This window comes from Jaculus jaculus, chromosome 3 (assembly GCF_020740685.1).
Source record: "Jaculus jaculus isolate mJacJac1 chromosome 3, mJacJac1.mat.Y.cur, whole genome shotgun sequence".
In the NCBI taxonomy this organism is placed as follows: Eukaryota; Metazoa; Chordata; class Mammalia; order Rodentia; family Dipodidae; genus Jaculus; species Jaculus jaculus.
The window spans coordinates 93804891-93828626 of NC_059104.1; the positions used below are offsets into that span (position 1 = coordinate 93804891).

General features: G+C 42.8%; 1 protein-coding gene across 3 annotated transcripts in view; it reads right to left on the reverse strand.

Annotated features, from left to right (window-relative positions):
• Window positions 1–18205, reverse strand: part of Arhgef12 (Rho guanine nucleotide exchange factor 12) — a 180587-nt gene extending 162382 nt beyond the window's left edge. For all 3 annotated transcript variants that reach the window (XM_045146300.1, XM_045146302.1, XM_045146299.1), the window contains exon 1: window positions 17814–18205. In XM_045146300.1, coding sequence (XP_045002235.1) covers window positions 17814–17845 — 32 coding nt within the window. In that variant the 5' untranslated portion in view covers window positions 17846–18205. The remainder of the gene's footprint in view (window positions 1–17813) is intronic.
• Window positions 18206–23736: the final 5531 nt, after the last annotated feature.

Consider the following 23736-nt stretch of genomic DNA (forward strand, 5'->3'; position numbering starts at 1 on the left):
CTCTCTCTCTCTCTCTCTCTCTACCTCTCTCTCCCCCTCCCCCCTCTCAAATAAATAAATTAACCTAAAAAAACTGTCCAACTCTAAACAACCTATGTAACAAGCACCTCCTGTAGTAGACTTTATCACAGGTCCTAGTTATTGAACCTCCACTCTCCTTCCTTAAAAAGAATGCACGGCCGTGCTGAGCGTAGTGGCACATGCCTTCAATACCAGTACTTGGGAGGCAGGAGGAGGAGGATCACCATGAGTTCAAGACTACCCTGATACTACATAGTGAATTCCAGGTCAGCTTGGGCTAGAGTGAGACCATACCTCAAACCCCCCAACATAAAAAAAGAAAAGAGATGACATACCCTTACCTGCTATCATGCGACTTGAAGTACCACAGTGGGAGGAGTACACATTCCTACTCCACAGGCAGTGAGCTTGACCCTATGACTTGTTCTAGCCAAAACCATGAGCTGATGTGATGTACTATGACTCAATGAAAACGTTAATTCATCATATGTTTCCACTAGTTTTCTTCTGCCACAAACAGAAAAGTGATTGAAGAAGACACCTGACATCAACCTTTGGCTCCCACACACATATAAATACACAATATACCACAAAGGCAAATTTAAAAACTTATAAAAAGTTTTAGTAAACCAAAAAGAAAAATTAACTATGGCAAATTATCTCTGAGAACTAAAAGGGATGTGGAGATATGGGTAAGATCAGATCTCTTATTTTACATCAGTATATGGCTTAAATTTTCATATTCATGTTCTTGTTCTTTCTCCCTCCTTGCAAATAAGTATTTAAAAAATGTGGGGGCCCAAGCATGGTGGTGCCTTTAATCCCAGCATTCAGGAGGCAGAGGTAGGAGGATCGCCGAGAGTTCAAGGCCAGCCTGAGACTACATAGTGAATTCCTGGTCAGCCTGAGCTAGAGTGAGACCCTACCTCAAAAAACAAAACAAAAAAAAATCTGAATAGCTGAAGATATCAAGTTCATCAAAATAAAACTTTATGACATGAACATGTTTTTACTGCAGCCAATATCTGAACGTAGTAATAACCTGCAAATACAATGTCTGTACTTTTCATCCTAGGATCTCAAAGCACTATACAAACATTAATGTAAGCCCTGTATCACCTGACAGGTGGATATTATATAACACTGAAACACATATCCTGCTGCCACAGAACATTTAAATACCCCTTCAACAGTATTTAACTCTAAGAAAAAAAAGGCTGGACCAAATGACCAATAAAATAGGAAATAAGCTCACAGTGCATGTGCCACCACAATCTCCAAAACAATCAGACTTTCACCCACAAGAACCACTTCCTCTGAAGAAACCACAGACACAGAGACTACATGGGTAAACCTCAAAAGATGTCTTAAGTCTAGAACACAGACTGATAACCTATCTCAAATGACGGAGAGTATGCTTAAAATGTATTCTACATGGACTAAGTATATTTTGGGATATATTATTCTGGATAATTCATGGTGACCTTCTACATTACTTGATCAGTTTCAGATATAATTCCTTCAGATGCAAATGAAGGCTCAGGGTTTTGTTTGGGGGGGGGTTCTCTTGATTTGTTTTGTTTTGGTTTGTTTTTTTTTGGTTTTTCCAGGTAGGGTCTCTCTATCCCAGGCTGATCTGGAATTCACCATGTAATCTCAGGGTGACCTTGAACTCATGGTGATCCTCCTAGCTCTGCCTCCCAAGTGCTGGGATTAAAGACATATGCCACCATGCCTAGCAGGCTCTGGTGTTTGTACTACAGAATAATCTACATTTTCTAAATCCATTGAAGACCTACAAAATTCTCTTTAATATGTTGAGAAATGAACCAAAAACCAGCATATGACCAAAAATATAATCAGAGAGTAATATCTTTTTGTTTATTTTTTTTTTTTTTTTTTTGAGGCAGGATCTCACTCTAGCCCAGGCTGACCTGGAATTCACTGTGTAGTCTCAGTCTGGACTAGAACGCACGGTGACCCTCCTATCTCTGCCTTCAGAGTGCTTGGATTAAAGGTGTGTGCCACCACGGCAGGCGAGAGAGAAAGAATAGTACCTTTAATATACTTACATATTATATACAATATACTTTCTAGGGCTAGAGAGATGGCTTTGTGGTTTAAGTGTTTGCCTGCAAAGCCAAAGGATCCCAGTTTGACTCTACAGGACCCACATAAACCAGATGCCCAAGGGGGGGGAAGCATGAATCTGGAGTTCGTTTGTAGTGGCTGGAAGCCCTGGTGTGCCCATTCTCTCTCCCTCCTTCTCTCTTTCAAATATAGATGGATGGATGGATGGATGGATGGATGGATGGATGGATGGATGGATGGATGGATATAATTTTTTTGTGGTTTTTCAAGGTAGGGTCTCACTCTAACCCAGGCTGACCTGGAACTCACTATGTAGTTTCAGGGTGTCTTTGAACTCACAGCAATCCTACCACCTCTGCCTCCCCAATGCTGGGATTAAAGGCATGCGCCACCACACCTGGCACTCCTTTCCTTCTTTATGGAAGAAGTCTCACACTAACGTAGCCAAAGCTAGTCTACAATTTTTTAAAGATTTTATTTATTTATTTGTGAGAGAGGCAGAGAGAGAATGGATGCACCAAGGCCTCTAGCAACTGCAAATACCTCCAGATCCATGTGCTACCTTGTGCATCTGGTTTACATGGGTACTGAGGAATCAAACCTGGGTCCTTAAGCTTCGCAGGCAAGCGCCTTAACCATTAAGCTGTCTCGCCAAGCACTAGTCTACAATTTTAAACCTGTTTAATTTTAGCCTCCTGAATGCTAGATTACAGGCATGTACCACCACCTCAACCTTTCTAATTTCTACAGGAATTATTATTCACAGCACCAAGATAGGAAAACCATGTTTTTGTAATTTTTTTTTAAACTTAAATTATGGGCTGGAGAGATGGCGTAGCGGTTAAGCGCTTGCCTGTGAAGCCTAAGGACCCCGGTTCGAGGCTCGGTTCCCCAGGTCCCACGTTAGCCAGATGCACAAGGGGGTGCACGCGTCTGGAGTTTGTTTGCAGAGGCTGGAAGCCCTGGCGCGCCCATTCTCTCTCTCTCTCCCTCTATCTGTCTTTCTCTCTGTGTCTGTCGCTCTCAAATAAATAAATAAAAAATTTAAAAAAAAAATAAACTTAAATTATAATATGTCCCCTCCCCCATCCCCATTTACTTTTGGACCCACCTCAATAGGGTTATTGGTATTCACTGTGGGATATTTAGGGCCTCTGTCTCTGGAGGGAGCTGTGTTTCAGAGTGAGGAAAACCGTGTTTAATTAGCTATTAGATTTGCTTGCCTCTAACACTGGGAAGCCACCCAGGCCTGTCATCTGACTATGATTTCATAAACCAGGAATCAGCATCTGAATTAGTAGAAGATCCTGTGTGGGGTATGAATCTAAACTCTCAGTTGCCCAGGCTCATGTTGATTCACTTTCTTCTTTTCCCAGAAGTCAAAAACAGATGCTTATGCACTTTGGACACGGCATCTGGCCTTCAGCACTATCACTTTTTACCTCTGCAAAATAAAAAATTTAAAAACTCAAACTTATTCAGAAAATTAGCCTCATAAGCTCCCTATAAACTTTTATCTATATAATTGTCTTTATACTCAACATTCTAAACTCAAAAGGTAAAATTCAATAAATTTAAATCTGGCATGCTTCCAAAATTCAAAAGTTGCTGGCAAAAATACAAAAGAAGAGCTGGAGAGATGGCTCAGTGGTTAAGACACTTGTCTGCAATACCTAGTGACCTGGGTTCGATTCCCCAGGACCCACTGTAAAGCCAAATGAACAAAGTAGTACATGCCTCTGGAGTTCATGTTCAGTGGCTAGAGGCCCTAGCGTGCCCATTCTCCCTCTCTTCCCTCCCTCTCTTTTTCTCCTTGCAAATACTTTTTAAAAGTACAAAATACACACAAAAGTATCTACTTAAATATTAGAGTAAATAAATAATTGGCTTAGCAGTTAAAGGCACTTGCTTGCAAAGCCTATTAGCCCAGGGTTAAATTCCTCACTACCAAAGCCATCATAGTGGCGTATACCTTTAGTCCAGCGCTCAGGAGGTAGAGTTAGGAGGACTGCCATGAGTTCAAGGCCAGCCTGGAACTACAGAGCAAGTTCCAGCTCAGCCTGAGCTGAGTGAGATCCTATGGTGGAGGGGTAAGATTCCCCAGTATCTTTGTGGCTGCACAAAGTAGTGCATGCATCTGGAGTTCCTTTAGAGCAGCAAGAGGCCCTAGGGTACCCATTCTCATTCTCTCTCAGACAACAGATAGATAAATAGATGATGGATGGATGGATGATAGATAGACAGATAGATAGATGACAGATATATAGATGGACAGGCAAACAGGTAGGCAGAAAAATACCAAAAGGTCTGGTCATAGAACATTAAAGAACTCCTTAATCTTATATATCTTATAATTTAAATATACATTATTTTCCTTTCTGTTACTAGCTCTTGTTATTAGTAACAATTCTTACAAATACAGTAAAAATGTTATTTAAATTTCAAGAACAGTCTATATAAAGACATAACAGGAGAACAAAAAAATAAAACTAAATAAAGATGACCATTTAGCCAGGCATGGTGACACACACCTTTAATCCTGGAGGCAGACTAGGGGGATCACCATGAGTTCAAGGCCACCCTGAGACTACCTAGTGAATTCGAGGTCAGCCTGGACTAGAGTGAGACCCTACCTCGGGGGAGGGGGGAGATGACAATTTAAAATAACAGAATGGGGATAAACTATTTCCAGATCTATCTTATCATATTACCTTAAAGCTACAATTACATAATCACATTCCTTCACTTACTCCAAAGATGTTTTATCTTCAATCCTGACTGATTTCTAATCCCTAGTGGCTACTGACACTTATTTTTTTCTATGTTTAACCTGGTTATCATCACATACCTGAAACATGTTACATTAGAGGAACTATATTTGAAACAATCATTTTGGAAAGAAACCACCTACAACATGAGTAATTGTTTAATTAGTTGATCTGGTAATTATGCTGTTTGTATATATTTGTTTCATTTGATTGCTACAGTCTTTTATATCCATTCTAAATACTATCTAAAATAAACATGGTTGGATTGGAGAAATGGCTCAGCAGTTTAAGGTGCTTGCTTGCAAAACCTGCAAGTTTGAGTTCAACTTCCCAGTACCCACATAAAGCCAGATGCACAAAGTGGCACATGCAGCTGGAGTTCCTATGCAAGGGCAAGAGGCCATGGTGCACCCCTTCCCTCCCCTGCCTGCAAATAAATAAACATATTTCAAAAGTATAAAAAAAAGAAAGAATTTGAAAACGAAATACAAATGAGCTGGAGATGTGGCTCAGTGCTTGCTGGACAAGCTGAAGCCCTAGGTTTGATCCCTGGATCTACATATATACACACATACATATACTTACTTACATACATGCATATATACAAGCAAACATTAATATTTTATAGAATTAAACTGTTTTTGAGAATCTATAATTATAAGGTTATGCCTGGAAAAAAAAAAATCAAAGAACTCTAAATCACAGTAAAACTAAAGTTAGTTGATATTGTATATATGTAATTACAATGATTGTAATGGGGAGGTAATATGATGGAGAATGGAATTTCAAATGGGAAAGTGTGGGGGTGGGGAGGGAGGGAATTACCATGGGATATATTTTATAATCATGGAAAATGTTAATAAAAATTAAAAAAAAGAAAAAAATATTCAATTTTCCATTCATTTCACCTGGTTGATACACAAATAAAAATTAAAGCTTTTGTGATACTAAAAAAAAAAAATACGGTGGGGAGGGAGGGAATTACCATGGGATATATTTTATAATCATGGAAAATGTTAATAAAAATTAAAAAAAAATACTAAAGTTAGAACTTGCTTCTCTATAATATGAATCAAAATAAAATTTACAATATCACATTTTGTACTAGGAGAGCAAGAATCATACTAAGAGAACAATTTGGGAAAATCTAATCAAATATTAAAAGGAGAGAGAGCCAGGCATGGTGGCACACGCCTTTAATCCCAGCACTCAGAAGGCAGAGGTAGGAGGATCACCAAGAGTTGAAGGCCACTCTGAGACTACATAGTGAATTCTAGGTCAGCCTGGACTAGCATGAGAACCTGCCTCAGAAAAACAAAAAACAAAAAAAGGAGACAGACTGACATTTAGACAATGAAACAACAGAAACGATGTGGCTAAACAAAGACTAAGTGAGGGGAGGAGGATGGGATGAGCTGAGCCATAGAAGTCATGCAAACAAGAAATGGGAGGAAAGCATTATTTAGCCTGGTGCAGCAAGTATATACATGTAACAGAACAACTTAAAAGAAAAGCTTGAGCTAGAGATCAAGAAAAGCTTCCTGACCACAAGACCTACCAGCCTGTTGTTCAGTCTCCTGAGGAAGTGACAAAAGCTTTATCCTCTAGAGATATTTACAGTTAGAATAGGGACTAGGAAGAAAGCATCCTGTACGGGAAAAAATCTTATTCTCACTTGGGGAGGTTGGAAAGCTACTAAACAAAGGTCAATGGGCACAGAAAAAGCAATATATGTAAAAACAAAATAAAGTACCAATTAAAGGGTGGCTGGAGAGATGGATCAGCGGTTAAGATGCCTGCTTGCAAAGCCTAACAGCATGGGTTCAATTCCCCAGTGCCCACATAAAGCCAGGTGTACAAAGTGGCGCTTGCATCTAGAATTCATTGGCAGTGACTGGAGGCCCTTATGCACCCATTATCTCTGCATACAGAAAAAAAATAGAGGTGGCTTCACAACCAGAAAATCTAGATTAAAATCATGTGTCTAAAGGTTGGAAGTGTAGCTCAGTGATAAGTTTCCCTGGCATACAAGGGGCCCTAGGTTCTATTCCGCAGTTTGGGGGCGGGAGGGTCTTGTGTTTGTTCTTACCAGTTTTAAAACCTTGGCTTAATGCTGAGTTGCTGTAAAGTATAAATGATAGGAAAATGATTTGTCATATGCCAAACTGAAATATACAAATATTAAGAAATACTGCTACCATAAGGTATTATCACATACATGAAAGAATATTTTCTCAAAAGGAAGTAAAACAATGACAACTGTGTTGATTTAAAATTTTCAATTCATAGCCAGGTGTGGTGGTGTACATCTTTAGTCACAGTATTTAGGGGGCAGGGGCAGGAGGATCACTATTAGCTCAAGGCCAACCTGGAACTACAGAGTGAGCTCCACGTCAGCCCGGGCTAGAGTGAGATTCTACCTCAAAAAAATACAAAGTTCGAATCAAATGTCATTATTCTCAAGTCACTGAATTTTTAAGAGGAAGGAGCATATCTTCAAATAAAGTAAATCATCAAGTATGTGTTTTAACTGATGACATCAAATTAAGCTTCCTATCCCAAAAATGTGGCCCAGTTAATTTCTAAGAGACAATTAAATGATAAGAATTAACAGCCTTTCGTTTTTCCCCCAGCCATGCTGGGTATTGAACCTCAGGCCTTTCTCTGCACATTAAGCAAGCACTGGTAAGAAGCATGTATAGTAACCTTATGAGACAAACATGACACAAGAGTCCCTGCAATTATCTGTGGAGCACTGTTAACATATATTGTTGTTTTTATAATACACAGCAGTTTAGGAGGCAATCCATAATCACTTCTGGATAGTTTTAAAAAAACAATAACCCAAATTAGTCCAACTCTTTGCCTAGAAAATCATAATGCTTCAGAGAGAAACTTGTAATCTGCCATTTAAGGGTTCCCTAAATATTTGCCTCAAATTATTTTGGGGGGCAGGTTCTCACTCTAGCACAGGCTGACCTAGAACTCACTGTGTAGTCCCAGGTTGGCCTCCAACTCAATGATCTTCCTACCTCTGCCTCCTGATTGCTGGGATTAAAGGCATGGACCACCACACCCAGCTAAATTTCAATTTTTAAAATATTTAGCTTATTTTTATTTATTTATTTAAGAGCGACAGACAGACAGAGAGAGAGAAAGAGGCTGAGAAAGAAAGAGAATGGGCACGCCAGGGCCTCCAGCCACTGCAAACAAACTCCAAATGCATGCGCCACCTTGTGCATCTGGCTTACATGGATCCTAGGGAATTAAGCCTTGTACTGGGATCCTTAGGCTTTACAGCCAAGTACTTAGCCACTGAGCCATCTCTCCAGCCCCTAAATTTCAATTGTTTAAAAAATATTTTATTTGGGCTGGAGAGATGGCTTAGAGGTTAAAGCACTTGCCTGAAAAGCCAAAGGACCCAGGTTTGAGTCCCCAGGACCCATGTAAGGCAGATGCAGCACAAGGTGGCGCAAGAGTCTGAAGTTTGTTTGCAGCGGCTAGAAGCCCTGGCATGCCCTTTCTCTCCCCCTCCCTCCCTCCCTCCCCCCCCCAAATAAAGAAATAATAATAAAAATCTTTAAGAGAAAAATAGTTTATTTACTTGAGAGACAGTAAAAGAGAGACAGAGATACATAGAGAAAGGGCACACCAGGGCCTCCAGGCACCCCAAACAAATTCCAGACACATGTACCAACTTGAGCATTTGGCTTACATGGGTCCTGGGGAATCAAACCTGGGTCCTTAGGTTTCTCAGGCAAACACCTTAACCACTAAGTCATCTCTCCAGTCCCTAAATTTCAATTTTTAATTAAAAATTAAGTTATGGGTTGGAGAGATGGCTTAGGGGTTACAACACCTGTCTATGAAGCCTAAGGATCCATGTTCTACTCTCCAGATCCCACATAAGCAAGATGCACAAGGTAACACAAGCGTAAGAGGTTGCATATGTGCATAAGATGGTGCACACGTCTGGAGTTTGACTGCAGTGGCTGGCAGCCCTGGCATGCCAATTCTCATGTGTGCTCTCTTTCTCTCATAAAAAAGAAAAAGTAATAAAAATTGGGCTGGAGGATCCAACTACAACTGGAATTCACTATGTAGTCTCAGGGTGGCCTCAAACCTCTAACTACCTCTGCCTCCCAAATGCTGGGATTAAAAAGGCATGCGCCACCACACCTGGCACTTCACACTTTAATTACATATATGATTTTCCTCTGAATCTACCACGTGTGTATTTCCTTTACAATCTAGATCTACCATGTGGGTATTTCCTCTAAACTCTGGACCTTTGTAATTTCTCTAAACGCGGGGTAACCATGAGTGTAAAACTCTTTTTACTACCCATTTCTCATCTGAGTTTCCTGGTCTCTGCCCCGGTACTTTCCCTCTGCTCTTCTTTCTTCAACCATGACCACTTATTCTCAACATTCCCCCATGGGGAGGCTCGGGGTGAATGCTGTATCTTCCACATGATGCATGTTCCTTCTGTCTCTCTACATAAGCTCCTAGATCCTATGTTCCATGTGCTTGTGACTGCTCCAACCTTTTCTTAGTCCTCAATTTCACTTAAATAAACTGCACAATTCATGATTTTTTTTATAAATAAACTCAATTATTCATAAAAAAAAGGGTGGAGAAAGGAAGGGAGGAGGATACTTAATAGGTTGATATTGTATATATGTAATTACAATGATTGTAATGGGGAGGTAATATGATGGAGAATGGAATTTCAAATGGGAAAGTGCGGGGGTGGGGAGGGAGGGAATTACCATGGGATATATTTTATAATCATGGAAAATGTTAATAAAAATTAAAAAAAAAATGGGCTGGGCTGGAGAGATGGCTTAGTGGTTAAGTGCCTGTGAAGCCAAAGGATTTGATTCCCCAGAACTCATGTTAGCCAGATGCGCAAGGGGGCACACGTGTCTGGAGTTTGTTTGCAGTGGCTGGAGGCCTGGGCGAACCTATTCTCTCCCTCTCCCTCCCCCCCTTCTTTCTTTCTGTATGTCACTCTCAAATAAATAAAAATAAACAAAAAAAAAGGTTTTAAAAAAATGGAAGTCTTTAAAAAAAAAAAAAATAGAGGGATGGATTAGCAGTTAAGGCATTTGCCTGCAAAGCCAAAAGACCCAGATTCGATTCCCAGGACCCACATAAGCCAGATGCACAAGAGGGCGCATGCGCCTGGAGTTCACTTGCAGTGGTTGGAGGCCCTGGCATGCCCATTCTCTCACTCTCTCTCCCAATTTCTCTATCAAATTAATAAATAAAAATAAAATATTTTAAAAAATAATAAAAATTAAGAAACCATGGGCTGGAGAGATGGCTTAGTGGTTAAGCACTTGCCTGTGAAGCCTAAGGACCCACGTTAGCCAGATGCACAAGGAGGCGCATGTGTCTGGAGTTCGTTTGCAGTGGCTGGAGGCCCTGGCGCGCCCATTCTCTCTCTCTATCTGCCACTTTTTCTGTCACTCTCAAATAAATAATTTTTTTTAAAATATAAGAAATGTGTTAATTCAGTGTCATACACTGCTATGTTAACAACTGGAATTAAGTAACATCACCAGGTTAATACACCTTTTAATGACTTAAAATGAAGCATCTCTTGACAATTTGCTGACTAAATATGAACAAGTGTGCTATTAATCAGAAAGTTACTTTAGGGCCTGGGGAGTGCTCAGGGGTTACAGGTACCTGCTTGCAAAGTCTGCCAGCCCTGTTTCAAGTTCCCAACACTCATACAGAGCCAGACACAAAAAGTGAACACTTGCATTCGTTTGCAACAACCTGGGCATGCCTATGACCATACATACACACAAAAATAAAAATATTTTTAAGTTACTCTAAAGTCTCCATGTTGACTAAAGTAAACAGTACAAGTGAATACTTCATTGCAGGCCTATATAAAATCAAGATTTTATCCTGAACTAAGCCAAAAGTAAAATAATACAAAGTTGGCATTGTGGTCGTATCCCCAATTTAAAGTTGTATTTGAAACTGACTCATTTTATAAGATGTTAACAAATAACTTCAACTTTACTCATGCAACCTTGAAAATGACATACAAACATGAGTTTGCGGAGAAAAGTATCCTGGATGAAAGCTGGGCATGGCAAAACATACTTTTAATCCCAGCACTCAGGAGGCAGAGGCAGGATCACTTGAGTCCAAAGCCACCCTGAGAATACATAGTGAATTCCAGGTCAGCCTGGGCTAAAGTGAGACCCTACTTCGAAAAACAAACAAGCCAACAAAAAGTATGAGCCGGGCGTGGTGGCGCACGCCTTTAATCCCAGCACTTGGGAGGCAGAGGTAGGAGGATCAGGATTGCTGTGAATTCGAGGCCACCCTGAGACTATGAAGTACATTTCAGGTCAGCCTGAGCTAGACTGAGACCCTACCTCGAAAAAACAACAACAACAAAAAAGTGTCATGTATGAAAATGCTAATATAAATTACTGGTTTCCATGTTCACTTTAAAAGTTTGCTTAACACATGTGCTGTTCTCACAGAAAACCTGATCAGGAGAATGGTATAGATACTGAAGACACACAAAACATATCAAACCAGAAATCCAGAAGCTGCTGAGAGCTTACACTAAAGTAGAATTACAACACTCCCGCTTCAGGGAACACTGCAGAAGAGGGAGTGGAAAGACTGTAAGAGTCACAGGGTGAGAAGGAATATCCACAGGCATTTCACCCCCCACCCCAAAGACTGACTGCTGTTCTCATAACCCATAACCCATGATGAATAACCCCACTGAGGAGGGCCCTCAATGGAATAGGGGCAAGGAGGAGGGGAATGGAACCAACACAAACACAACACAACATTTTTAATTAATAAAAAATAAATAAATAATTTAAAATTTGCTTAAGCCACGCATGGTGATGCATGCCTTCAATCCCAGCACTCAGGAGGCAGGGGTAGAAGGATTGATATGAGTTGAGGCCAGCCTGGGACTACAGAGTGAGTCCCAGGTAAGCCTGAGAAAGAGTGAGACCCTATATTGGGGAAAAAGAAAAAATAATGTTTGCTTAAGTTAAATTAGCTTACAGCTAAATTCAGTACTAAGAAAATTCTGCTACATTAAAAACCTTTATCTAGCCGGGTGTGGTGGTGCACATCTTTAATCCCAGCACTAGGAGGCAGAGGTTGGAGTATTGCTGAGAGTTCAAGGCCACCCTAAGGCTACATATGGGCTAGAGTGAGACCCTATCTCATAAACTCCCCCCGCAAAAACCACCTTTATCTAAAAATCAAAAACAACATAATCCATAGGCCATAGACAAAACAAATGTCTAAGTATTTCAAGTAAGCTTTTTGATCTGTACCTCCTGGGAAACTGGCAGTTCCACAATCTACCTTGACATCATGTACTGACTGAATCCACTGCACCAGCATCCCCTCTATGTCTTATTAGAAATGCCAATTGCCTCAGCATCACTAAATCCAGGATATATTTTAGGTCTGAATACAACAATTAATGCTGACTAACAAGCAGTAATATGACATCTCTACCACTTTTCTAGTCTTCTGGCTTCATGAAAACTAGTCTCCTTGTCTCATAGAAATAACAAAGCAAGAGATGGGAAACATCCATAACTGCCTTTTTCTGTTTTTCTGAAATTTTCCAGATATACTACATAAAAACAACAAATTCAATGAACGGTTTGAGTTTTAAGTTTTAAACAAAGAAGTAGGGGCTAGGGAGTAAAACAGTAAGAGAAAGGGAGCAAATGAATTTGTTAACTGCAAAATAATAACAGGATACAACAGAGTTCTGAGTATCCAAAGTGACCAATCAGATCCTAAACATAGCTGAATTCCATCCCAGCCCAAGCACGTCCCTAACACAAGAATAAAACCCTTCTTATCTTGTTCAGCCATGTGTCGCCTGCCACAAACTGCAAAACAGAACAACGCCCAAAACCAGCTAGTCTGATTTCAAATGAGGACAGACTCTGTAGTCAGAAACACCACAAAGAAAGAGAACTCCAACTCACGCAGCTGGCCTGGTGGCTCTGCACACTCTACAGAACAAAGCCATACCACATACAGTACTTCAAACTTGAAAGGGTCTCTGAAAAGTGACACTGGCATGATTAATTTGTCTATAGTCCTAGAATCAGCAAAAAATTACCTACTGTACCCTGGAGTTACACAGTGGGGAAAACACAATGACATGTTAAGCTTAGAGGAAGCAGAAATTATTCTATACTCATAACTTTGCTAAGGCATACTGGCATAAAAACACTACTAAACCAGTACTTCCAGGTTTCACCTCAACTTATATTCAAACCAGGAACTACTCTCTTAAGGAGAAAGGGCTGCTTTATGTTTATGAAATAAGGTACATTTAGAGGAAAAAGTGGTAGTTACATAGCAATTCTCAACTCGAGGGAAACAAAAAGTTAACAAAAACCTAAACCCAGTGTTGTGGCACTTGCCTATAATCCCAGCACTCAAAGAGGCTGAGGCAGGAAAACTGTTACATCAGTAGTCCAGCTTCACTTTGCTACAAAGTGACACACTTTGTGGGGGAGGGGGGGTCAAGAATAACTAAATGTGATAAATTCCTAAGTATCAGATCTCAGCAAAAGTAAGCTGTTTCTGGGTTGGAGAGATGGCTTAGCAGTTAAGGTACTTGCCTGCGAAGGCAAAGAACCCCGGTTCGATCCCCCAGGACCCACATAAGGCAGATGCACAAAGTGGTGCATGAACCTGGAGTTCGTTTGCAATAGCTGGAAGCCCTGGCATGGCCATTTCTCTCCCTTTCTCCCTATTTCTCTCTCCGTCTCAAATAAATAAATAAAAATTAATTTTTTAACATAAGCTATTTCTCAAGTTTTAAAATAAAAAGTTATGCAGGACCTGAGCCAATTCAGAAATATTAATCCTCAAAGAAATTTGATGAATCATTTTTTGCTTTCCTTCTTTTTTTTTTCCCCGAGGTAGGGTCTCACTCTAGTTCAGGATGACCTGGAATTCACTATGTAGTCTCAGGGTGGCCTTGAACTCAGAGATCCTCCCACCTCTGCCTCCTGAGTGCTGGGATTAAAGGCATGCGCCACTGTATCTGGCTTATGATGAATCTTTTTTAAAATCTATTTTTATTGGGGCTGGAGAGATGGCTTAGTGGTCAAGGCACTTGCCTGCAAAGCCAAAGGACCTTGGTTTGATTCCTCAGGATCCACATAAGCCAGCTGCACAAGATGGCACATACATGTGAAGTTCCTTTGCAGTGGCTGGAGGGCCTGATGCACCCATTTTTTCTTTCTCTTTCTCTCTCAAATAAATAAATAAATATATTTTTTATTGCCAGGCATGGTGGCACACACCTTTAATCCCAGCACTCAGAAGGCAGAGGTAGAAGGACTGCCATAAATTCAAGGACAGCCTGAGACTACATAGTGAATTCCAGGTCAGCCTGAGCTAGAGTGAGACCCTAGCTTGAAAAATTAAAAATTATTATTTGCAAGCAGAAATAGACAATATGAATATAAAAATGTACATGCCAGGGCCTAGTGCCACTGCACGAACTCCACAGATGTGCGACTACTTTGTGCATCTGACTTTACCTGGGTACTGAGGAATCGAATATAAGCCATCTAGGCTTTGCAAGCAAGTACCTTTGACTGCTGAGCCATCTCTCCAACCCTTGAAGATGAATCTTAAAAGTTGCCTTTCAGTTAGTGTGTGTGTGTGTGTGTGTGTGTGTTCTTGTCTTAAATAGCTCTGAGGTCGAAAGCAAATGAGTCGTGATGTATGTTGAGAAGTTATCATTTAGGCCTTATCCCCACAAAGTCTTTTTTGAAAGAGTTTTTTTTTTTTTTTTAAATTTGAGAAAGAGGCAGAGAGAGAGGCACAGATAGAGAATGGGAGTGCCAGGGCCTCTAGCCACTGCAAACAAACTTCTACCTTGTGCATCTAGCGCTATGAACATGGATATTGGGGAATCAAACCCAGGTCCTTAGGCTTTTCAGGCAAGCGCCTTAACTGTTAAGCCATCTCTCCAGCCCACCTCCCCCCACCACAAAGTATTTTTATTAACATTTGTTCACTATTTCCCTTCACTAATGCAAACTTTTTTCCCCCAATTATGTTAAAAGCCACTTTACAAAACTCAACTTCATAGATGCACCAGTGGTACATGCATCAGGTGTTGGTCTGCGGTGGCCAAAGACCCTAGTGCACACATACACACTTGCAAATAAAGAAAATTTATTTAAAAAAAATAGACTTCATATAATGTTCATTTACTGGTATATAAATATCTCAGAACAATCTTTCAACAAATGGATGCTTGTCTAGCATAGTAGTTCATGCCTGTAATATCAATATTCAGGAACCAAAGGCAAGAGAACTGCCACCAGGTCGGTCAAGGCCCAGTCTGAACTGCATTTCAAGTACCTCATCCATAAGAGCTACATAACAAGAACTTGCATAGAATGCATGTTTATTTTACACTCACATGTTATACGAATTATAAAAAGGACACAAACCTCAAAAATTTATTTCCAAGACACTGGAGAGAAAATGACAATTTCTGCCTGTTATGGGGGAAACCGACCACTCTCTAACTGGTCTAGAGGCCCACTCCCTGGGAGGGAATACATCCCTGATACTGAAAACCTACAACTGGGGCAGTCATGAGCCCTAGGGGGTGTAATGTCTGCTGGCATCTGGCTAAATATATATACTATGCTCACCAAGCTGCCCAGTAAGCACTTCTCTTAATGTTCATACCCATATATTAATGCTACTCTCCCTTTTAGTTACAGAAGTTCTCTTTTCAGATGGCAGTGACCTTGGGATGACCCAAAAGGCACCACAGAGCTGAGAAGTGACAAAGGAGTGCTCAGCACTGAAATATTTCTATCACACCTTCCAAAACTCAGGGTCCATTGCGAAGAGGTGGCAGAAAGAATGTAAAAGCCAAAGGAAGGGTAGGACTCCTTACAACGTGCTCCTCCAGACACAAAATGGCCCGGATATCCATGACCTCACAGTGCCTGACACTACCTACCCAAGACTGTCAGAATAGCAGAAAAAGATCATGACAAAAAAATAAAAGACTGATTGAGAGGGGGAAGGGGTATAACGGAGAGAGGAGTTGCAAAGGGGGAAGGAATCATCATGGATTGTCTACAATTATGAAAGTTGTCAACTAAAACTATAAATAAAGAAAAGAAAATGACAATTTCTAATAAACAAAGTTGAACAGAAATATTCTTATGGGTGCTTTTATGTGACTTTTTGGTGGAATGATTTGGTGGCTCCAAGTACTGTTTCTAGAAATTAAACACCGAAGCATCCAGATAAAATTCGGTACTACCTCGGTCCCTAGTAAGGTTGCTTGTCTACAGGGTCAAAAAACAAAGGGAAGGGCAATAATTGAATGAATCAGCAAAATAATAATCCACTGCCAAAAAGAGTGATTTCTCTGAAGCAAAACACCCTGAAAAGAAATGGAGTTGCTGAAGGAAAAAAAAAGGGAGAGACTCGCTGTCAGTACTCACAGGTGAAGTATAATAAAATAAAGTAAAAGAGAATGATTGGGGATAAGATTGATAATGGAGTTTCAAAGGGGAAAGTCAGGGGAGGAAGGGTATTACCATGGGATATTTTTTATAATCATGGAAGTTGTTAATAAAAATTTTTTAAATACATTTATTTATTTATTTATTTAAGAAAAACCTGAAAATTTCACTGGAAATGAAACCCCATTCGACAAAGTATGCTAGTCAAGGGTAAACATAAAGAGTTGAACTATTTAATGGAATCTTTTAGGTGAACATTCATGTGACACTGGAGAGCATCAACAGGAAGAGGAAGTTCTGTTTCTGGAGTAGCTGTTATGGTATGATAATGGAATTTGGCTCCTTTAAAATCAACAAATGAGTCTTAGAATTGGGTGAAACTCTCTTACTAGGAAATTAAGCTACTTTCTGCAGGGGTACTACTGTTGTACTCTTCAGAGTTTTGGCCTTCTAATTCAGTTGTTCGGTCATTTTTTATGTAACAGTTTGAAGGTTGACATTAAAACAAAAGCTGATGAAATTTGGGCCCAACTTTCAGTGGCATAATTAAATTGAGAAATATTATATGCTACAGGAATCCACCTGCTTTTATCACTTAACCTGCTCAAAAAGACTAATTCTTTAAGAGTAAGGGAATGCCACTTGAACCAGAGTTTCTACATATCACTAATTAATGAACAAAATCCACCTGCTATCGATTGAACCATACCTGGAATATCCCTTAAACGCCCAGGACTCTGGGAGATGAAATATAAAAAAGAATAATTAAAAGCAAGCTCCATGATTTCCCTTCATTTTAGCTCCAGATACTGCCTCCAGCAAGGGTCTGTGATTTAATACTCATGTCAACATTCTGGAAAATTATTAGGTAATTAATAATTAAACACTATGCAGGTCAAGACTTAAATGAGATCAAGTTCACAAACCATCACACAAACAAGCTGAAAATTAAGTTTCCAGAGAAATTTCTAAGGTGCCTCCACTGTCTACAACTACCACACAGGACAGTAGTAAGCCTGATGATGCACCAAGGCATCCACAGAGCTCAGGGCCTGACCTTCACCCAAAATGACCTTCCTCTGATTCCAAGATGAGTACACAGACCTAAGGCACACCACAGAAAAGCACAAGCGCTAGTTTTCCTTCTCTGAGAATACGGGGGGGTGGGGGGAGTTCTCTCCCGAAAAACTGCATTTCCAAATTCGATCAACCGGCTAACTTGGCAGCAACCCTAGACTAATTGCACAGCTGGGAGGGGGGGGGAGACCTCGTTCCTATGCCTGTCAATTGCAATCTGTATTCAAAGAGTCTCCCCCCACCCCTCCATCCCCGCAGCAACGTAGGGCCCAATCCGGGGAGGTCAGCGCAGGAGGAACTCCATACCCACCTGTCGGTGATAGTAGACTGTGTGCCACTCATTGGGGCCCTTGGCGAGGTCTTCTTTTTATCCAACTTGCATTTTACAGTAACACCTCCACCCCACCCCCAGTGCTCTGGGATCAGGCCCAATTCCAGCAGGGACACAAAAGTCCAACTCAAAACTCCATTCAGTCATCTAGAACATCCGATTGGAGGAGGTCAAGGAAAGGGGATGCGGGTTGGAGCGAAACAAGTTATCTCCCACAACAAACCCGAGCAAGTCGGTCAGAAGGCTCCGGACGACAAGCCCTCCAGAAGGCACCGGGAGAAAACTTCGTCACAGAGGGAAGTGTGGAGTCGTGGGAAGGGAACTCGGAATCCCTCCGGGGCTGGGGCGGGCGGGGATCGGCTCCGGATCGGGCGTCGGCCGCCGTCCCGGACTCGCAGGGCCTCGCGGACCCACGGCTCCCCGGCGTCTATCTGGGGCTGTCGGCCGCTCGTGGCCGCAGCCTCGGCCGCGTCTCGGGCCGTCCCGCGACGGGCTCTCTCCGCCCCATGTCCCCGGGCCCCGGGGCCCCTGCGGTCTTCCGCGTCGTCCCTACCAGGCTCCCGGTGCCGGGCGAGCCGCGGGTGCCGCCGGGCGAGGAGCGGGGTCGGGCGGCCCGGGGTGACAGGGGCCGGGAGTCTCAGCGCCGCGGGCTGCTCCCCATCTCCCGGAGGCCCCGACTCTTCCGCAGTGGGCGCAGGCGGCGGCGGCGGCTCCTCCCCGACGCCGTGGTAGGCGGCGGTTCCCGCGAGGAGCGGGAGGTCCCCGTCGGGCTCGGCCTGGAAGCCCGGCCCCCGAGGAGCGGCGGCGGCGGCGGCGACGGCAGCGAAGGACGGCGGCCACTCGGGGCGCGGGGCCGGCTCGCCGGGTCCCGGGGGCCCTCGCGGGAGCGCGCGTGCGGGGCGCCGAGGGGCTGGGCGACCACCGCGGGCGGGCGGGCGGGTTCCGGTTCCGGTTCTGCCTTCCCGGCCCCGGCTCGGCCGGCGCGGGCGGGCGGGCGGGCGAGGGCGAGAGCGGGGAGCGCGGCCGTCCCCTCCCCCGCCGCCTTGGGGCCTGCTCCGTCCCTGCGACTGGGGGAAGCCGCCTCACCCGGGATCCCTCCGCCCGGCGCCGCCCCCGCGCGGACGCCTCCGCCCAGCCGCCTTCGGGGGAAAGCGAAAAAGTAGTTCTGAGGGGCGGAGGGAGGCGGCCGTCGCGGCCGTCCTCCGCCCCCTCTCCTCCCGCAGCCGGCCTCTCGCCCGGGATCGCCGCGCGCTCGCCGCCCCCCGAGTCCGGTGCAGCCCTCGGTGAGAGAGAGGGGGCCTTCGGGAGCTACACCCCCCGCACCTCCGTCCTGGAAACTTTTATTCCTTAAGGGAGCCCATCGCTCTCCGCGCCGCCTGCTATTGACTGCTGCGCCCCGGCCCCGGCCCAGGTGTCCGAGCAGCGCCCCTCTCTCGGGAAGCAGACCCCGAGAACGGTCTTGGGGGTGGGGTGGAGGGTTGCAGCTCACCTGTGCCACCTGCCGCAGCGCGCCAAGTCCTGGCTCCCGGGGAGGTGGGCTGCAGGGAGGCGGCGAGCCAGGCTGGGGAGCAAGGAGCTCTTGGCGTAAATATTGCTTTCAGGCTGTTTTTGCCTTGGCAATATGAAATGTGTTATTTGCCAGATTGAGAAAGCATGGTGCTTTCCGTAGCGACTCAACAAGCTTTTTTTTTTTTTTTCTTTTTTTTTTGGAAAGACATGGAGAAGAAAATATATGTAACCAGTAAACCAGTAAATAACATTACTGGTCTCTGGGGAGTTCCCAAATCCTTTTTCCGGTTTCTTTTTCTACAGTGTAGAGATATATAGCCTCTCATCTAGTTTTACGATTGAATAATTCTGTACCCGGGCAACTGAAGTACCACGCACAATATAGTTCTCCAATTCTGCCTGCAAATATCAAATGGCATTTCGTTTTATCCAATTATCTCCAGACTTCCGAGATTAAACCTGTGTCTTTGGTAAGAGACTTCGGCCATTTTGTGGAAATCAAATCTAATAAACAGTGGATGTGGAGAGAGGAAACAATTACTTAACAATGCTGTCTCTAAAAATCATTCCACAACAGTTCACGAAAGGATCATTATCCCTGAATAGATGCATGAGCTCAGGATGACGTTAGAACGGAGTTTTAAAAAAAAAGGAAAAGATAAACAGAGGCCTAAAATGACTCTTTATTGCTGGATTTTTTTTTTTTTCTTGAGGTTCAAGGCACAGCCAGCTAATTTTGTAATGTTTATTTTTGGAAAGAATAGAAGCAGATTAGAGTTCCAAACCACTTTCCTAATGATCAGACCCAGACACATTGCCACCTACTGGTGTATCCCAACATGACCATCCTATACTGAAGACTCCCAACTCAAGTTGTTTCTACCTGGAACTGAAGTTCCATTCACGTTCATACAGTAAGCAAATGGAAAACCTTATCCCCAAGCTTACTAAAGCTTCTTAGGTGTGCTAAGTGTGTTCTTTCTCTCAATTCTAGCGCTTACAATGTAAGCATCACAGGATTGAGGACTGATGACTCATCACACCATGCAAACGAGTTCCCCTCTGGCCTTCAAGTATGCCTCAGTACTTACGCTTCAGGAATAAAAGGAACTGGGAACGTTTCCTAATTCACCTTCTCTTCCTTGCATACAAAACCTCTTGGCAAGCTGTTTTCAGGATCTTTCCAAATTTCACAAACCCAAGGTTCTAGCTGCAAGCTACGATGGCATTTTGCTGTGGGAAAATTTTGGAAGATAGTTAGCAAAGGATTGACAGCCAGTGGTTATTCATTCCAGAACATTTTAAATTTTATTTTATTTACTTATGAGAGAGATTGGATACTCCAGGGCCTCTAGCCACTGCAGACAAACTCCAGACACATGCACCACCATGTGCATCTGACTTATGTGGATTCTGGGAAATCAAACCCGGGTTCTTAGGTTTTGCAGGCAAGACCCTTAACTGCTCAGACATTTCTCTAGCCCCAAAACATTTTGAATGATGAAAATTTCTATAGTCACCCATAAGACACTGACTTAAAAAAAAAATGCCATCTTAGGCTGGAGAGATGGCTCAATATTTAAGGCACTTGCCTGTAAAGCCTGTTAACTGAAGCTCATTTCCCCAGTACCCATGTAAAGCTAGATGCACAAAGTGGCACATGTGTCTGGCGTTCCTTTGCAGCAGCTAGAGGCCCTGGTGCTCTATCCTCTGTCTGCCAGTCATGGTGGCATATACCTTTAATCCTAGTGCTGAATTCAGGCCAGCCTGAGACTACATAGTGAATTCCAGATCAGCCTGGGCTACAGCAAGACCCCACTTTTAAAAATTAAAATTAAACAGATAAATAAAATACCATCTTGTAAAAGCTTCTGTACAGGTCGCTGTCTCGTCAGCTTCCACTGTCCTGAGGGCACTACCTATGGAATGCCCTCAGGGCATCCAGACAGGCTCGGGTGGATACCCTGTCCCAGACCATAGACCTGTACCTACAAAGGTGACACTGGTGGCCCAATCTATTCAGCAGGTGTTTTCCAGTGGATCTCACTCTTTTTTTTTTTTTAATTTTTATTTATTTATTTGAGAGCGACAGACACAGCGAGAAAGACGATAGAGGGAGAGAGAGAGAATGGGCGCGCCAGGGCCTCCAGCCTCTGCAAACGAACTCCAGATGCGTGCGCCCCCTTGTGCATCTGGCTAACGTGGGACCTGGGGAACCGAGCCTCGAACCGGGGTCCTTAGGCTTCACAGGCAAGCGCTTAACCGCTAAGCCATCTCTCCAGCCCTGGATCTCACTCTTAACCTCACTCATCCCCTCATCCATTCTTTCAATATGCTTATCTATATTGCATGTCCAAGACCAGACCTGTCCAACTGGCTTGTTCCTGTAATCCCAGCAATGGAGAGGCTGAAACAGGAGAAATATCATAAATTTGAAGACAACCTTTGCTACATAGTGAGTTCCAGGGCAGCCAATGTTACAGGAAAAAAAAAAAAAAATTCCAGGCTCCAAAAAAAAAAAAAAAAAACAGGAGGTGGAGGATGGGACACTCAGTAGTAGAATGCCTGCGTAGCATATGTGAGCCATCAGAGATGAAGAGGAGGAAGAAAACAAAAAAGAGGAGGGCTAGAGAAATGGCTTAGCCATTAAGGCGCTTACCTGCAAAGTCTAAGAATGCGTGTTCGAATCTACAGGTCCCACGTAGCCAGATGCACAGTGATGCAAGCATGCAATGTAACACATGCTCACTAAGGGCACACATGTCTGGAGTTCGTTCACAGTGACTGAAAGGTCCTGGTGGGCCCATTCTCTCCCCACCCCCTCTCAAAAATAAAAAAGAGGAGGAAGAAATAAGAAGACAGGAGGAAGAAGAAAGCTTTGTCTTGAAAGACTCACTAGGCATCATTTCCAAGGTAATTGCCCCAACAGGTGGCAAAATTAGAATTATGTTCTTCCCCTCTAAGGGAACTATTTTCTGTGTATTTTGGGTTATCATCCAAATGAAAAAAAAAATTGTATGATCAATGCTAAATAGCAGATTCATGTCACCAAAAAGTATGAATAGAAGTCAACATTTCCTCAAACCAAAAGGCTTTAAAGAAAACTTCTCAGGCATGGTGGTGCACACCTTTAATCCCAGTACACGGGAGGCAGAGAAGGAGGATTGCTGTGAGTTCAAGGCCAGCCTGGGACTACAGAGTGAGTACCAGGTCAGCTGGGGCTAGAGTGAGACCCCCACCTTGGGGGGGGGGGGACTTCTTAGCTGGCATGGTGGCACATGCCTTTAATCCCAGCAGAGGTAGGAGGATTGCTGTGAGTTTGAGGCTACCTTGAGACTACATACTGAATTCCAGGTCAGCCTGGGCTAGAGTGAAACCTTACCTCAGAAAACCAAAAAAAAAGCCCTTCTAGGGACTGGAGAGAGGGCTCAGCAGTTACAGTACTTGCCTGCGGAGCCTATAACAACCCAAGTTTGATTCCCCAGTACCCACATCAAGCCAGATGCACAAAGTGGCGCATGCATCTGGAGGCTCTGCAGCAGCTTGAGGCCCTGGCATGCCCATTCTCTTGTCTCTCCTCTCTCTCTATCTCTGCTTGCAAATAAATAAAATTTCTTTAATTTCTTGGCAAAACCACAACAAATATATAAAATCAGACTGGATTTATAAAAAGTTATTTTATTTTTATAAAATTTAATACAAATCTTACTGAAATATAAATCCTTCTTGAATAGGTTTAGTAATTATTACATAGTAATTTAAATGCAAATGACTAGTTCATCTTGTCCAAGGCAATACCGCAAATTAATTGAGTCCTTCATTTATCTGTGATATAAAAATACAATATCTCAACTGCGAATCATCATCTCATATTTCTCTCAGAGAAGTTTCTTCATAATTATTTGTTACAATATTAGAAAAAGGTGAAATGAGGAAATCTTCCACTTTATCAGCTATCTCTATTCAAGTATCTCATTATCCAAAACAGAAAAGAGTCAAAATTACAGCAACAACAACAACAAAAATAAGTACAATTCCATGAGTGTGCCCCAAGCAGCCAGACCTGCAATCCCTTACTTGTGAGGAGTAAGAGAAAAGAAGCAGTATCGGGTTAAACCTCGTCACTCGTCTAGTGTGGAACAGGTCGCTCTATGCCAAATTCAAAAGCCAGCTCTATCTTTTTTTTTTTTTTTTAAGCTCATATGCCAAGCCACTCTCTTCTACTAGGCTTTGCTGAAATTAGCATTTCCCATCATCCATTCTGCCCATAATCTTGCTGGAAAGTAATTGGGGACCCTAATCCTAGAAAAGGAGGTGTAGAAAATGTCAAATTCTTTCAATGTCTAACCAAATGACAGTCACCCTAAAAGTCTCACTGTTAACACGACTTTAA